This window comes from Giraffa tippelskirchi, chromosome 8 (assembly GCF_054371585.1).
Source record: "Giraffa tippelskirchi isolate mGirTip1 chromosome 8, T2T-mGirTip1v1.2.pri, whole genome shotgun sequence".
Classification (NCBI taxonomy): Eukaryota; Metazoa; Chordata; class Mammalia; order Artiodactyla; family Giraffidae; genus Giraffa; species Giraffa tippelskirchi.
The window spans coordinates 142,356,022-142,372,470 of NC_137282.1; the positions used below are offsets into that span (position 1 = coordinate 142,356,022).

At 46.4% G+C, this 16,449-nt stretch overlaps 1 protein-coding gene and 2 non-coding genes across 4 annotated transcripts; all 3 read left to right on the plus strand.

The window, feature by feature from the left end:
• Window positions 1-164: 164 nt before the first annotated feature.
• Window positions 165-11,191, plus strand: DDX39B (DExD-box helicase 39B). 2 transcript variants are annotated; one of them, XM_081522644.1, is made up of 11 exons: window positions 165-275; window positions 1,484-1,824; window positions 2,790-2,917; window positions 3,201-3,293; window positions 5,491-5,674; window positions 6,767-6,885; window positions 9,132-9,263; window positions 9,961-10,070; window positions 10,172-10,316; window positions 10,456-10,603; window positions 10,948-11,191. In XM_081522644.1, exons 2-11 carry the CDS (start codon window positions 1,614-1,616, stop codon window positions 10,962-10,964), a joined length of 1,287 nt encoding a protein of 428 aa, XP_081378770.1. In that variant the 5' UTR covers window positions 165-275; window positions 1,484-1,613; the 3' UTR covers window positions 10,965-11,191. The 2 variants fall into 2 exon arrangements, with proteins under 2 accessions (XP_081378770.1, XP_081378771.1); XM_081522645.1 differs by having other exon boundaries at window positions 1,612-1,824.
• On the plus strand, window positions 961-1,039 carry LOC145519307 (small nucleolar RNA SNORD83). The gene has a single exon (XR_014063715.1). It is a non-coding gene; the product is annotated as a small nucleolar RNA SNORD83 (small nucleolar RNA).
• LOC145519308 (small nucleolar RNA SNORD83) lies at window positions 5,732-5,808 on the plus strand. Its single transcript, XR_014063716.1, has one exon. It is a non-coding gene; the product is annotated as a small nucleolar RNA SNORD83 (small nucleolar RNA).
• Window positions 11,192-16,449: the final 5,258 nt, after the last annotated feature.

Genomic DNA, 16,449 nt, shown 5'->3' on the forward strand with positions numbered 1-16,449 from the left:
TTATAGTTTCCTTGGTGCCTTTTGTTACTGGTAGTAGCGAAGGAGTAAGAAGTGGGTTAAAAAAATTTTTTTTCACGCAGGCATTTTCTAAAGGTAACCCTGGAGCGCGCAGAACTACACCACCGTGGAAGGCCCGTCTTCCGGTTCTTTGCGCCTGCGCGCTCGCATCAGCGAAGGCGGGAGGCCGGGGTGGAGGGAAAACCGGGAACCGGAAGTGAAGGCAGAGTCCCTTCTTCGTTGCTGTTGCCGCCGCCATACGTCTTTGCCTTGCTCAGGTAAGCTTTGGCCTTCGGCACCATCCGCCTCCATCTGCGTTTCTCTGCGCCCATCCTGTCGCACGAGCTCCTGATAGCCCTTGTATAGGCCATGGGCCGGTCGCTGGAGTCTGATCGGGTCGTTAGTTCCGTCGCTTGCATCTTTTTCGAGATGAGGAAACTTTGGGGGGGGAGGTGGGGAAGCTAGGGGGGCCCAATCCAAGATGGTGGCCCCGGCGCCATTGTGTTTTCTTTGCTTCTCGCTCTTTCAGTGGGCCCCTCGATTACTCAAGGCCCCAGTGACATTGAGAGGCGGCGCTAGGCGTCCTCTGGTCCTGGGTATTTGCGGAGGGCGGGGTTTTCTCACTTTCCCGCTTATTTCTGGGTCCTCGGTTCGCGGCGGGAATACGAAGAGGAGCCGGCTTCTAGGCCTACCTGGATGTTTCTCACCTCGATTTGCCCACCGTTATTTGGAGCATTTCTTAAATGTTTATGGGTGGTGTCATTGTGTGTTTTTCGTAAACGAGTCATACCTGAGGAGTAACGCAACGGTGATGTGACTGATGGAGGAATGGGTTTTTTCTCCTGGCCGAGCCATTACGCTAGCCCCCACCCTCCTCCGCCACCATCACCGAAGGATTTTTTACGCGCAAGAATGAGGTGTCTAAGGCGTGGGAGACTGGAGTGTTGGGAGAGGTGGATGGCAGCCACATGATGTTTCCATTTTGAAAAGTGAGCGCTTTGCGCAATGACGACCGTAAATCTATCACCCTTGACTGATGGCTGCTGTCGACACCTTGAGATTTTAGGGAAAGCACAAGATCTTTCATTGAGGATTTATCATTTTGTCACAACATTCTCCAGTCTTGTAAATTGTTCCTCTGTTTTTTGTGTTTTTAACTTTTTTTCCTTACTGCTGTCCCGGAGCAGGAATTCAGAAGCTGGCCTTGCCTTTCTAGGTTTCCGGTTTCTGCTTCTCCGATCCTATCTTTTTGGGAACCTGTGTCCTAATCACCACCCCTGGGAAACACACTTTTCCCATTCTCTGTGTTTTGTTTGCCTTTTGTTTCTTTGTCTTGTGTTTTTTTGGTTACTTTTGTTGTTGTTACTTTTGTTTCCAGGTATATGTGTCATAGTTTAGGGAAAGAAAGAGGGTGGGGATGGACAGGATAGATGGTGAAGGCTCTGCTCATGACTGATGTCTTCTCCCTGTTTTTTTTTTCCCCCAGCTCTTCTGTCAGAAACGAGTGTGTTTCTTTTCCTCCTCTGTTCCTCAAGCCCCCACTCTCCTCCTCTTGTCTTCCTATATTCTGCGTGAACCCATCTGGAGACCCTTCCCCTTCTCCTGTCGGCTCAGTTATGGCGGAGAACGATGTGGACAATGAGCTCTTGGATTATGAAGATGATGAGGTGGAGACGGCAGCTGGGGGAGATGGGGCTGAGGCCCCTGCCAAGAAGGATGTCAAGGGCTCCTATGTCTCCATCCACAGCTCTGGCTTTCGTGACTTCCTGCTCAAGCCAGAGTTGCTCCGGGCCATTGTTGACTGTGGCTTTGAGCATCCATCAGAAGGTAAATTTCCTGTTGGGCATAGAGTACTCAGTAGGTGCTTTAAGGATAGAAGAAAACAGATAATAGCCATGGTCTTTTACAGATTTATATATAGGATAGATCAGGAAATAAGTACCAGAATCTATTTCAGCAGTAGAAGATGTTTGTATAGGTTAGTCATCATTCATGATAGTATGTAACTGCTAGTGATCTCAAAGCAACTTAGAGTGGCTTTTCTCCTTGTCTCCTTGTTTTAAATTTTGTCTTTATTTTAAAATTTCCAAAGAGGAGCTGGTTGGACCCTTGGACCAAGTCAACTCTGGTCTCTGCAAACCTTTATGGCTAGTCTAAAGATGGCTGGCTTTTGGGTCAAGTACCAAGTTCTTCCCTGGTGGCTCAGACGGTAAAGCGTCTGCCTGCAATTTGGGAGACCTAGGTTCAGTCCCTGATGGGGAAGATCCCCTGGAGAAGGAAATGGCAACCCACTCCAGTATTCTTGCCTGGAAAATCCCATGGACGGAGAAGCCTGGCGGTCTACAGTCCATGGGGTCACAAAGAGTCGGACACGACTGAGTAACTTCCCTTTCACCAAGTTCTTCATTTTGCCCAAGGTTACAGAGTTGTGTCACCTGAAGCATGACAGTCTAAGTAGAAGTAGCCTGTGACCTGCACTCAAAAGTCATGGATTGTTACAGATTAAGGAGCATTGGGACAGAGGAGCACCCAAGATGACCGATTGGTAGATGCCTAGAGGGTTGATGGCAGGACTTTGGGCCCTGGAGTTAGAAGAGGCTAATACTAGAAGGAACTGGGAAAGTCTTGATTTGGGAATCACTTTGATCGAGGGAGCAGAGAGAAGGGGGTCTGGAAATTGACAAGAATTACTTAAGAATTGAGTGGTGAGAAATGGGTTTGGCCGGGTGCAAAAATGTGGTGGAGTTCTCTGGAGATTGGAATCTAATTTACCTTTTCTTCCCTACTTCTAGTCCAGCATGAGTGCATCCCTCAGGCCATCCTGGGAATGGACGTCCTATGCCAGGCCAAGTCAGGCATGGGAAAGACAGCGGTGTTTGTGCTGGCTACACTGCAACAATTAGAGCCAGTCACCGGACAGGTACACTTGGGGAGAGTGCTGGGCGAGGCGTCTTGGCTAGTAGTGTTCAGGAAGGGTGTTGTCTCAGCTACATGATGCTTTCAGAGGTGTGAGTTCTTGCTGCTAAGATGACTTTTATCATTCTTGACTGAGAGCCCTGGGGAATATTCTGTAGTAATCATGGGGTTAATGATTTAGATCTGGAATTGTAGCCACTTGTGATCTGCTGGGTATGCTTTTGTGACATCCCTGGTGAAGAGATATATTGTCTGTGTCTCCATCTACTGCCCCCCCTTCCCCCCAGGTGTCTGTACTGGTGATGTGTCACACTCGGGAGTTGGCTTTTCAGATCAGCAAGGAGTATGAGCGCTTCTCCAAATACATGCCCAGCGTCAAGGTAAGCCAGGGTAAGAGACTTGGAGGAGTGAGGGTGTGGGGAGTTGGAGGCATTGGGGACTTGCTAGATCAGTAGTCTACACGTCCCACAGGTATTAAATACCTGTACACAAATAAACATGTAGGACATAGTAAGTTTCTGCAACTTAGGTATGTAAGAGATTTGTGTTCGGATATGAATTATACTTTTAGAGGTGCCTGCTGTATTCTTGCCTGGAGAATCCCAGGGACGGCGGAGCCTGAGGGGCTGCCGTCTATGGGGTTGCACAGAGTTGGACACGACTGAAGCGACTTAGCAGCAGCAGCAGCAGCAGCTGTATTCTGATTTGGGAGAAACTTGTCTTGCTTGATGTGTGTATACATTGTATCATTATGTATATACATTGTGTCAATATGGGTGTGCATTGTGTAGCTTTGATATTCAAGGTGTGGTTCCCAGATCTGTGGTTTCAGTGTCACTTGGGAGTGGTTGGAAATGTAGATCACGTGGGTTCCACCCCAGACCTATCCAGTATGAACATGCATTCTAACAAGATTCTCAGGTAATTGAAGTTTGAGAAGCATATGTATATGCTTGATGTATATAATTTTTTATCCTCTTTGTGTGAAAAAATATAGTTTTGTTCAGATTAACAATTTCCCCCTTAATTATTATATTTAGAACTAGGAATATTTGAGTAGTAGCTCTAAACTAAAAGTAATTTGTTTAAAATAGTAATAGTATTTGTGCATGGTAAAAATGTGTAGTTAATCCAAAAGATCTTATGATTAGTTTGTGTTCTCCTGTCTAATACTTCACAGAGTACCACTTGTTAACTTTATGTTTTTATTTCAGATGTTCTGTGAAACCAAGTATTAGGCACTATTTTTTCAATTTGTCTACTTAAAAGCCAGTTACTTGTCATGTAAGATTGTTTAGCTTGTTTACACTGTTCTTTTCCCCAGAACTTGGGGAAACTATTTAATTTTCTAAGTATAGTCAAAGCTCTGTGTGTGTGTGTAAAGTATATCTGTGTTCTTACATTATCAGTTTCATTAGCATTTACTTTCTGTCCTTTTAGCAAGTAGTCTTGTTTATAGGTTGAAAACAAAACAGTTTCCACTGTTATGACTATGAAAACATTTATCGTTGAGCTCAGTAGAGAGCTAGGATGTAGTTCCACCTCTGTAGGTCTAATTGATCACCTTGTGGACTCAAAAGAGGATGTTCTTGGTGTCAAGATCAAATATAAATTTGATGAGAGAGTCTTTTCGTCCTTTTGCTCAATATCATGCTTCAGTGATTTGATAAAGAGATTGGGCTAGTTTTGCAGAATGTCCTGCCTCTGGATTTGTCTGGTTACTCTCCTGTGGTGGTGTTTTAACTTGTTTTTCACTTCCAGTGTTTCCTGTAAACTGAATTTTTTTTTCTCTTTTTTTTTGCTGTGCCACGTAGCGTGTGGGATCTGAGTTCCCCCACCAGGGATCAAACCTATGCCCCCTGCATTGAAAGTGCAATAACCACTAGACTGCCAGGGAAGTCCCTAAACTGAAAGTTATGTTTGAAAGCTTAACTGATTCAAGTTAAAGATTTTTGGCAAGAATTCTTCATAGATGATACTGTGTATTTCCTGTTTTGTTGCAAACCACTTGTCCCACAATTAATGGTTTTAGATTTACCCTAGATGTACAGTTATGACGGTCTGATCCCTTGATTGGTCTCCCCCTTTGAAACTAAAAAAGCAGTTTCTGATGTTTTATTAGAGGCTCAACAGCCATTTCCCTAATGATTTAAGGTAGAGTAATATGTGTAGCCTAAATAGGGTTTATTCAAAGGAATGAAAAAATCTAGGGTCAGTTAGGAACACTTGATACCCGTGAGCTTTTTTTGGTACTTGACACTTAATTTCTTGCCATCCTCATTTTTACAGTGAAGCCTGGCTTTGGAGTTGGAGAAGGAAAATTGTTAGATTAAGGCAAAAGAACTAAATGCTAGTAGTCCTCAGTGCCATGATCAGCCACGTACTTTAGGACAGGTCACTTTTGTTTCTTAGCTTCAATGTTTGGGGGATACGATACTTTAAGATTAGGTGATCTCATGTTCCGTTTAGCTTTGAAATGTTCTGAGAATTGGTTTAGAGCAAATTGAAAGGCTGGGAACCTTGGGAAGGTTGACCCTTTCCTTCCTTGTGAAATATTGTTCTCTTCTGGGTTGGCAGGTCGCAGTGTTTTTTGGTGGTCTGTCTATCAAGAAGGATGAAGAGGTGCTGAAGAAGAACTGCCCGCATATCGTCGTGGGGACCCCTGGCCGCATCCTAGCCCTGGCTCGAAATAAGAGCCTCAACCTCAAACATATTAAACACTTTATCTTGGATGAATGCGATAAGATGCTTGAACAGCTCGGTGAGTTGTCCCAGTCGGCTAGGGCTGGTCTAGTGATCTGGGACGTTGCCTTTTGGAGCCAAATGATGCTTATTTGATACTGGAGCACTTTAGTGCTGGGACGACTCTTAATCTATCACCCATGACTGATGGCTCTGGCTTCCCTGGTCAGTCTTTGTTAAGCTTCCTTGGTGATCAAGGAGAAGAGTATCATGTTCTTCCTTTTTGTGATAGATGTTTATCTTTGAGAGGAGGGACTTACCTAATCTTGGATGTTAGTCACACCACCACTGTGTCCTTTGTAAATCTCTGTAGTGGGTGTCATAGGAAAGAAAATGGAGCTGGAAAAGGAGACAGTCTACTTGTTTGGCATCCTCAACTCAGTGTGTATCATCAGATTGATAGCTGAATAAATGTTTAGACTTAAGTTCTGGGATGAATGTGGAGAGTGTGTGTGGGAGTCTGTGTGGTGTGGTGTTCCAGTGTGCCAAGTGCTGTGAAGAAAGGAAGATGTTTTATGAGAACTCAAACTTGGTGAATGAGACTAGGTATGGGCGTATACCCAGGGATAAGTCATTCCAAATGATCTTTGGCTATTCTAGATGGCGAGCTATAAAGTGGGCTCCAAGTAGAGATGTCATATTTGCCTGACTGGATAGGACAGTGTGATCCAGAGGAAGCGTGGAATGGACTCTGACAGCTGGAATGTAATAGGTGCGCGATATTGGTAGACAGTTGGAGCTTGGGGAGAGAGGAGTAGGGAGAAGGGCTTTGTAAGGACTTAATCTTTGTGAGCCTCTGCAGTGGGCTTTATCCCCATTTTCTAGTTGTGGGCTTTGGGGTTTCATCTAATTTCTTGTGTGGTTAAAATACACGGCTGGAACCTGGCCCATAGTCATTGTTCTTGCCGCTGTGTTATAACCCTGGACATGATTACATGGCGGTTGGAGATAATAGAGTAGAGAGAGACCCGAGGCAAATCTTTAACCCTGACCCGCAACTCGCAGCTCACCCATTTCCAGCAGTCCTTACCTCATTGGTAAGCCTGTCTCTGATCTTCATTTATGATACATGTCTCTTTTCTACTATATTTTTTTTTTCTTTTTCCTGTAGACATGCGTCGGGATGTCCAGGAAATTTTTCGCATGACCCCCCATGAGAAGCAGGTCATGATGTTCAGTGCTACCTTGAGCAAAGAGATTCGTCCAGTCTGCCGCAAGTTCATGCAAGACGTAAATACCCTTCTACCTTCTCTCCCTCCACTCCCCGCCCGCTGCCTTCTCCCCCTCCGCGCCCTCTTCCTCCAGACTCCCTTGTCCTTCAAGCGCCAAGAAGGGGGCACATGCCCATTTGAAAGTGATGACTCCTTGAAGAGACACACAGAGGCAGAGACAGTTAGTGTTAGGGTCTGCGCGGCGCCAGGGAAACTCCGGAAGACTTGGTCGGGTTAACGTGAGAGCGGGTAGTGTTCGACTTTTTTTTTTTTTCATCACAGCATTTTTGAACCTCTTCTCCCTTTTGGGGGAGGGCAGGATTTTCTGCCCTACCACCCACCCATCGTCTTTTACATACCCCCTACAGCCACGCACCCTCAAGGTGGCATCGAGCATACAGCTGGAGCCTTCTGCTCCCCAAACTCATAACCTCCCGGTGGCAGGAGAGCAAGAGAGGGACAGACAGATGGCAGGGCATGTCCAAAAGAAGAGCAAACAGCACACATGAATCTGCTCCCTCCCCACCTCCAGGGGTGGGGGCCTTTGGCACCTCAGTCCCCGAGTCCATACTCCTTCCTACCCATACCTCCTCGCACCCGTCGGAACCTCGGTTGATGTGAGCCGGCAGCAGAGAAGCACCGTGGCGCGGCGGGGGAATGCGGACGCACCCGGCGGTGGATGGCGGCAGCGGAGGCCGCGGGGAACCTGACCAGGAAGCTGAGGACCAAACCAGCCTCTCTTTCCGTTCCCGGTTTTTTTCCTGAACCCAAGGCGTGCCGTGCTCCCTGTTTCTTTCCATTTGTGTTGGTGGGGAGGGGTGTTCTGAGTGGGGTGGTAGATTTTTTTTTTCTTCTTTTTAACTCTTTTAATATTCAGAGGGATGTGGGAAAAGTAAAGTGAGGAGCTCCACTTGGGTGTAACCAGGTGGTGGTAGGGTCTGGGCTAGGCAGGCCCTTGTGTAAGCAGTGGAGGTGTTCTTTCCCTCCCTCCCTGCTGTGCTCTTTCCTGTGGGACCATAACTCTTACCTTTAGCTGTATTTGGGGTTCAAGTTAGATTGGAAGGAAGCCATGGAACTTCTCTTTGGAAATCCTCCCTTTGCTAGTCTGCATTCTGAAGTTCGGCTTCTGGTTTCCTCCTATGACACACTTACCCTTTCCCCAAATCTTGTACCCTGGGGTTTTATGCTAACCAGGGCTTCCTGATGGCTCAGATGATAAAGAATCCACCTGCAATGCGGGAGACCTGGGTTGGGAAGATCCCCTGAAGAAGGGAAAAGCTACCCACTCCAGTATTCTTGCCTGGAGAATCCCCATGGACAGAGGAGCTTAGTGGACTTCAGTCCATGGTGTTACAAAGAGTCGGACACGACTGAGCGACTAAGCAGAGCACACAAAGGGAAATTGGGCTTTAGAGTTGACTCTTGTGCCAGTTACCACTTTCTTTGTGTAAATGCTACCTACCTTCCCTTCAAGGGTTATGTGTGTGTGTTTTGTTTTTAAAGATGACTGAGTAACTCTGCTGCTCTGAATTTGCTTCTTAGCACCACTCATTGTACCTTCCTCGTAACACTGTAGATGGTTTGATTTTTCGTTCAGAGACCAATCTCATCTAAAACTATTTTCTTGTGGTCCAAGGGCAAGTTGCTACTCATCTTGAGTAATCTTTGCCTCTCTCTTCATGGCATTTTGACCTTAAGTCCATTGAAGCATTCTGATCTTCCACCTTCCTAATGGGGATATGGGAAGACATCTACCTTCGTTATGGAGATATGATTCTCCTAGTTGAGAGGATATTCGAATGGAACTCTCTCCTCCTCTCCCCCATATTAAACTGGCTCTGATGGAGTTATTCTGACCTCGAGTCACTGTTGCCGTGATTTCCCAGGTGTTTGCATCATGTTCTTTCTTTGAGAACCACTTCCCGTTGTTTTCTTTCCTCCACCACCTCCGTTTGAGGTAATGGCATCTCGCCATTGGATGGTTGGACTCTGCCCTTTCCTCCCTGCAGAGTTCCTTTCCCATAACAATTTTCAGTTGGGAAATCTTAAAACTCAACTGATAGGAAGGAAATCAAATCTAATGAACAAAAGACCACATTAAAATGTGGGTATTTTTGGGGGTGGGGCTGGGTTTTCAATCTTCTTTCTTCTCCCCATCCCCCCATGGGGTGTATTGGAGATCAACTTCCTCCACCCCCCCAGGTTTAACCCCCCCACTCTGCCCTCCTCCCGTTCCCCACCCCTTCCCTCCCCCCTCCCCCCCAGCCAATGGAGATCTTCGTGGATGATGAGACGAAGCTGACGCTGCATGGATTGCAGCAGTACTACGTGAAACTGAAGGACAACGAGAAGAACCGGAAGCTCTTTGACCTTCTAGATGTCCTTGAATTCAACCAGGTCAGTTGTCCAACGTCCAGTAGGGAGAATGAGTACATCTCCAGCTGTTGGCAGAAACCTGTTTATTGAGGAAGCCGTGTATGCCATATGAAAGAGAAGGGCGGAAACATTCTTTTAAATGAGAGACTTTTAGGGGCTGAGCATGAGCACGATTGGAACTGCTTTTCTGTTCCAGTAAACCTCAAATTACAAAATCTTTGAGTCTTAATAAAGTTGGTGAGAGTCCCACAATAATTATACATGTTTGGTTCTTAAATTTGTGTTTTGCACTGCTCACCTAGGGAGAAGTGTTTCATCACTTTACCTGTTATGTGATTTATTTGCACTAAAAATCATTTTCTATAAGCTCTTACTATGTTTGATGTTTCGGTGAGTGGGAATATTGGTCATGTCTTTCCAGACTTGAGTTCAGATTTTTACTGTTCTCATGTGGTGGCTTCATTCTTGTCTCTTAATGTATCTGGTAGTTTTGGTTACTGTTTTCCATATCTTCTGCAGCATGTTTGTCTGCTCAGGAAAAGTCAGAGCCAAGGGGGAAAGACTTAGTATTTAGAGCAGAAGAGGAAATATGTGATGGGGACTAAGGAGTTCTTTTAGAAGAGTGTGATTACTGAGAACTCCTGCACGTACTCTTTCTCACACACACCCACATGGACGCGCATCCCCCCAATTTCATACACGCCACACACGCACACAGGTGGTGATATTTGTGAAGTCTGTGCAGCGTTGCATTGCCCTGGCCCAGCTCCTGGTGGAGCAGAACTTCCCAGCCATTGCTATCCACCGCGGGATGCCCCAGGAGGAGAGGTGAGTCAGAGATGGGCAAGATGTTTTGTGTCCTTGCAAGCAAAAGGGACCCTTGACAGAAGAGAATCTCAACACTTTTTCTGCTTTCCTTTCTCATAAAGGCTTTCTCGGTATCAGCAGTTTAAAGATTTTCAACGACGGATTCTCGTGGCTACCAACCTGTTTGGCCGAGGCATGGACATCGAGCGGGTGAACATCGCCTTTAACTACGACATGCCTGAGGATTCAGACACCTACCTGCATCGGGTAAGCCCCACACCTGGAAGATATCCCAGTGTCCTCTCCCACCCCTTCAGTTTAACTTTTCATATCTTGCATTTCATCCCTCCTTTTGTGTGTCTTCCTTCTGTGGGGCCTGCTGGTCCTATCACGTGTCTCCTTCCAGGTGGCCAGAGCAGGCCGGTTTGGCACCAAGGGCTTGGCCATCACATTTGTGTCAGATGAGAATGATGCCAAGATCCTCAATGATGTGCAGGATCGCTTTGAAGTCAATATAAGTGAGCTGCCTGATGAGATAGACATCTCCTCCTACAGTGAGTAATGATCTCATGAAGCTGCTTCCCCCAGTCCTTTAGATTCTCTTCGTTGCTTAGTGGGTTTTTTTCTTAACCCCCTGGTGCATGGTGGCCACTTGACAAATTCGTCATCCATCTTTCTGCCGCCCCACCTTGATGCTCTGTTGTAATGTTAAGTTGACCTGTGTATGGGGGTCTCTTCTCATCAAATTATTTCTCTTTCTCTACCCCCAGACCTATCCTCTCACCTGCACACCACACAAACATCTGGATGTGTTGGGAGAGGGTTGTTTCTGCCAACTTTGATTTTTTTAAAAAAATTTTTCCCACGCTCTAGTCTAACTGCTGTATTTTCTCTTCAGTTGAACAGACACGGTAGAGGACTCACCCACCCATTCTGGAATGTGACAGTTCTTCTTCAGGAGACCGTACCAGGCGTGGGGGTGAAGGAGACACTACTGCTACCAACCTTGACAACCCCAGTCCCCCCACCCCATGACTTCTCTCTGGCATCACCACCACTCCTAAACCCCCATTTCCTCGATTTGTCAGAATTTTTTTTTTTTTTTTAACAAAACTAAAAAACTCATGCGTCTGTGGTGTCTATAAGCGTTCCATCCCTTTATTGGATTTGGGGTGAGGTGGTTCTAGGGCATAATCCAGAGTAAATTCCTGTGGGGACTGTGTGCCCTGCTGTGGGCTGAGGTCAGCGGGAGGTGTCGAACTGGGATGTGAGTGAAAAGACTGCAGAGGCCATGACTTCTCGTGACTGTCCAATTTCTGGCCCTTTTGTGGCAGTTTCTTCTGTTTTCTTAGGGCCTGGGAGAGGCTGGGATATTGCTGATCCAAGGGCTGGGGAGGGTGGCGTGCGGTTTTCAGGGCTGGAGGGTGAAGGGGCCACTGGTGGAAAGCTTAGGCGACTTCTCCCAGGCGCTCTCGGTGTCTCCGCATGTGTTCCTTTAGCTTCTGTGTCTTGAGCACCAGGGCCTGTGCTTCCCAGGCCCCCTCTTGCCCTTCCACCAGGGCCTGGTACAGCTCCAGCTGCTGCTCCAGCAGTTCCTCCGCCTGGGCCAGCTCATCTGTGGGGTGGGGCTGGGGCTCCTGGGGGGCCAGGGCATTGGGGAGAGGTCATCAGCCAGGGCTGAGGCTCACTGGAAGTCAGGAATTCTACCTCAGCCCCATTAATTTGAGGTCATCTTACTGCAGAGCCAAGGCAGTTTCCTGTCTTGGGCATAGTCCTGGAGTGGGGTGTGGGGTGATGGTGGTTAGAGATCACAGCTCAGGGGCTATAACTGGACTTGAAGGTGCGTTTAGGAAGGGGAAAACTGGCTGTCCCAACCCTCCTGAGAAATAATTAACTGTTAGATGAGGGGAAGTTATTCTGTTCAAGGACTTTGTGGACTGCAGGGAGGGTAGGGTGCAGACAGAGGGTGCCTTGTGGTCTGGAGTGGGGTGGGGGCAGGGAGGGTGCTTTAGGAAACTGAGGGTTGGGAGTAGGCTGCAAGCATGGGGTGGGGGTGGGGGGGGCATGTGCTGTGCTGTGATTAGTCGCTCAGTCATCTAGGACTGCAACGCCATGGACTGTAGCCCTCCAGGCTCCTCTGTCCATGGGGATTATCCAGGCCAGAATACTGGAGTGGGTTGCCATGCCCTCCTCCAGGAGATCTTCCCAACCCAGCCATCAAACCCAGGTCTCCTGCACTGCAGGTGTATTCTTGATCATTTGAGCCACCAGGACTGCTCTCAGCTGACCTGTGGTGACATGGAGGGGATTCTTGGCCCCCCAGTACAAATTTGCCCTCATGCCCTCCACCTTCCTCGGTGCCACTTACCGTGGAAGGTGACAGCTTCCCACTGCCTGTGGAGCTCGTCTGTTCTGTGCTCCTCCTGGGACCCTGGAAGCAGCACCTCCAGAAGCCCTGGAGTGTGGGGGCCCAGGGTGGCAGGAGGAGGTGACGGCAGCATCGGGAGAGCCAGGCCAGAGGGAGGACCATGGCGGGTGAGGCAGGGAGCTGTCTGAGCCACCCCACAGCCACAAGGAACTGGCTCCCTCCAGGCTGTGGCCTCGCTTCAATGCCTGGCCCTGCCCCTGTGCTGCTCTGTTGCACCCACCCGCCTCTCAACCTGGCCCCAGAGTCCAGGAACTCAGGTTCCCTAGTGTGAAATTATTCCTGCCAGGCAAAATTTGCTTTAGAACTCTGGTCCCCAGCCTACTGTGTCTTGTGTCAGTAATTCTTAGCGCTGTGTGTTTCTTACTCATTCCTCTCAGTTCTGCAAGGGAGAATGAATTACATTACTGGTTGGCAGATGAGGAAATGCTCAGAACTTCATTCAGCACTCATTCAGCAAGTATGGGCTGGGACCTGCTCTGGGCCCGATGTGCTCAAGGCTCCACAGCCTGTTGGAAAAGCCTGGGTCTGCCAGACTTGAAAGCTCTCACCCTTGACCTGGCTCGAGTATTGATTTTCACTGTATTTCCCTTTCCTCTTCTTGCCGGTGACCTTTCTCTTTGTCCCTGTTGTGCGTTGTACATTGGTGGGGTTTGCCTCCTCTGTTAAATCGGCACCATACACAGGTACCGGTTTCAAGCTTGGTTGAACTGGTGAGCCCTCCCATCAAACCCACACTAGAACAAAAGCCTTGTCCACTCACTTAGGTTTGTGTATACATGCTGGACTTCCTGCAGTGTGTCCTGAAATGTCCTGTTGTGGCTAGAGGGCACAGCCATACCCCTGGCTCACAGAGTGGATGATTCCAGCTTTGATCTTCTAGGAAAAAGTAGGTCCTCAGAAAAACATGCCTCAGAAAGAAAGGTTGCTGGAGAGTGGACAGCTGCAGTTTGCTATCTGGGACATCACACTGAATTTGGAGGGAAGATGGCCTCTGCCATAGTGTGGGGGTCAGAGGAGCAGAGAGGGAGGCCTTCCTGGAGGTCAGTGGTCCTTGAACTTGGGCTGAAGCAACTTTAGATGAAGTCAGAGATCTCTGGGTTCCCCGTTAGTTGGCAGGTTCCCATTTTTTAGTGGAAAAAGAATGGAGAGTCCCTGTAAAATTTTGGAGGAGACAAGCCTTTCCCTCTTATCTCTCAGTGCTAGGGTTATATGTGGGGACTCATTTTTGAACTTCAATGTGTGCACAGGTTAAAGTCTTAATTGTTGAGACATAAGAAGCCCAAACTACTGTTGTTACAGATAAGGGAAACTAATACAAGGTTAAACAAGCCACAAGTAACACTGAAGCGAAACTAAACACATTTATAAATTAAAAGCAAGATTAGCAGCTGTTAAATGAGAAACTTCTGTAAGACAGTCTAGATGATGCACTAGTAACAAAGTATCCTACCTGAAAATTAGACATTTCAATCATCTGAATTTCTATTTCAGGTTATGAACTCCAAAATGGACCAACATTCAGTGATTTGCAGTAGGCAGTCCTAAGCCATGAATTATAGAAGAGGCTGGATTTGGCTTTGTGAGAGCTAAAGAAAAGACTGATATTTGAATCAGTTCAGATCTATTGGATGAGCTATGGATCTCATAGTCATGGAAATGAAGGGATGAAAACAGATAAATGTACACCTAGAGTTATGTTACTGTGTATATTTATTTTTATTATTCTTGAGGGGCTAATAGCCTTTTTCTTTATGTGGTACAGTTTTATTTATGTCTCATAGTCTTAATCAAATGAGAGGTCTGGCTTGGCCTCTGCAGGGGGGGGCCTGTCTTCAGCCAGGGACAAGCAGAGGATTATGGGAAGTGTCTGGCACAAGGTCGAGGGGCTGCTCTGCTAATGCCACCTTTACTACCGCATCCTGCCCAGTAGATGGGCAGGCCTGGGGGGACTGATGTGTCACATACCTTCATGTGAAACTTGAGGAGAATGGGTACTTAGGTATATGTAAGTTCACCCACTGCTTTAATGTGAGAAGTTGACTGAGAGGCACTTTTGTTCCTGTCACAGGTGACCTTCATGGTAACTTTTCAAGAGAACTTTCTCATTTCACTTTTTTTTGGCATGTGAATGTCCAGTTGTTCCAGCACCATTTATCTGTCCCTGGGTTCTCTGTCCTGCCCACTGACCTGCTTGTTTTTTCTTTCACCAATACCACATTGTCTTGATTAGCATAGCTTTATAGGAAGTCTTGAACTCAGGTAGGGTTTTCAAGTGTCCACTGACTGTTCCATAGTGTGCTGGCTGTTCCAGCTCTCTGGCCTCTCTATATGCATTTTAGAATCAGTTTGTCAATACAGGCATTCCTTGGAAGTATTACGGGTTTGCAGACAGCTGCAATAAAGTGAATATTGCAATAAAGTGAGTCACATGAATTTTTTGGTTTCTCAATTTAAATATATAAAAGTCATATTTATACAATGTGTGCGAGTGTGGGCTCAGTCACTAAGTTGTGTCTGACTCTTTGTAACCCCATGGACTGTACCCCACCAGGCTCTTCTGTCCATGGACTTTTCCAGGCAAGAATAGTGGAATGGGTTGCCATTTTCTTCTCCAAGGGATCTTGCCCACCCAGGGATTGAACCTATGTCTCCTGCATTTCCTGTATTGGCAGGCAGATTCTTTATCTCTGAGCCACTGGGGAAGCCCATATATACTTTATACTGTAGTCTGTTAAGTGTGTAATAGCATCATGTCTAAATAAACAATGTGCATACCTTACTTAAAAAATAATGCTGTTGGAAAAATGGTGCTGATAGATTTGCTCAACACAGGGTTGTCACGAACATTTGATTTGTAAAAAATGCCAGTATAATTTATTTTTTATTGAAGTATAGTTGAATTACAATGTTGTGTTAATTACTGTACAGCAAAGTGACTGGCTATATATATTTTTTTTTCATATTCTTTTCTATTATAGTTTATCATAAGATACTAAATATAGTTTCCTGTGCTATACAGTGGGACCTTGTTGTTTATCCATTCTATATACATCAGTTTGCATCTGCTAATTCCAAACTCCTAATCCAACCCTCTCCCACCACTCTCACCTGGTTCTATTTCTGTTTCATAGGTTCATTTGTGTCATATTTTAGATTCCACATATGGATGATATCATATGGCACCTTTCATCCAGCTTCCCTTAATGTTAACATCTATCAAAAACTATGTTGAGACCAAGAAACTAAGAAGTTAAAATTGGTACAATACCATTAGCGAAGCTATAGACTGTTTGGATTTCACCAGTTTTTCCACTAATGTCCTTTTACTGTTTCAGGATCCAATCCAGGCCACCTTAATGCATTAGGTTGTCATGCTTCCCTAGTCTCCTCTGATCTGTTGAGTTTCTTACTCTTTATCTGTTTTCATGAACATTTTGAAGAGTACCAGACAGAACGTTTGGAGAATATCACTCAGGTTGGGTTTGTCTGATATTTTCTCATGATTAAATTGAGTTTATGGGCTTTAGGGAAGAGTACTGTAGATGTGAAAGGCCTTTCTTATCACATCATATCAAGGGTACATGATGTCAACATGATCTTTATCTGCCAAGTTTCTCCACTCAGCAGTAGTTTTTCCCTTTCCATTCTCTATTTTTGGCTTCCCAGATGGCTCAGTGGTAAGGAATCTGACTGCCAATGCAAGAGACACAGCAGATGCAGGTTCGATCCCTACGTTGGGAAGATCCCCTGGAGAAGGAAATGGCAACCCATTCCAGTATTCTTATCTGGGAAATCCTGTGGACAGAGGAGCCTGATGGGCTACAGTCCAAAGGGTCACAAAGAACCTGACACAACTCAGCGACTGAGCACACAGCACATTCTATTCTTTGGAAATGGGTCACCAAGTCCAGCCCACACTCAAGGGGAGGGAAATTAAACTCCATCTCCTGGAATGGGGATTCTCTTCATATA

Coding starts and splice junctions, on each gene's coding strand:
- DDX39B (XM_081522644.1), top strand. CDS start 1,614: ATGGCGGAGAACGATGTGGACAATGAGCTCTTGGATTATGAAGATGAT. Junction 6,886..9,131: donor GCCGCAAGTTCATGCAAGAC/GTAAATACCCTT, acceptor CCTCCCCCCCAG/CCAATGGAGATCTTCGTGGA. Junction 10,071..10,171: donor GGGATGCCCCAGGAGGAGAG/GTGAGTCAGAGA, acceptor TTTCTCATAAAG/GCTTTCTCGGTATCAGCAGT.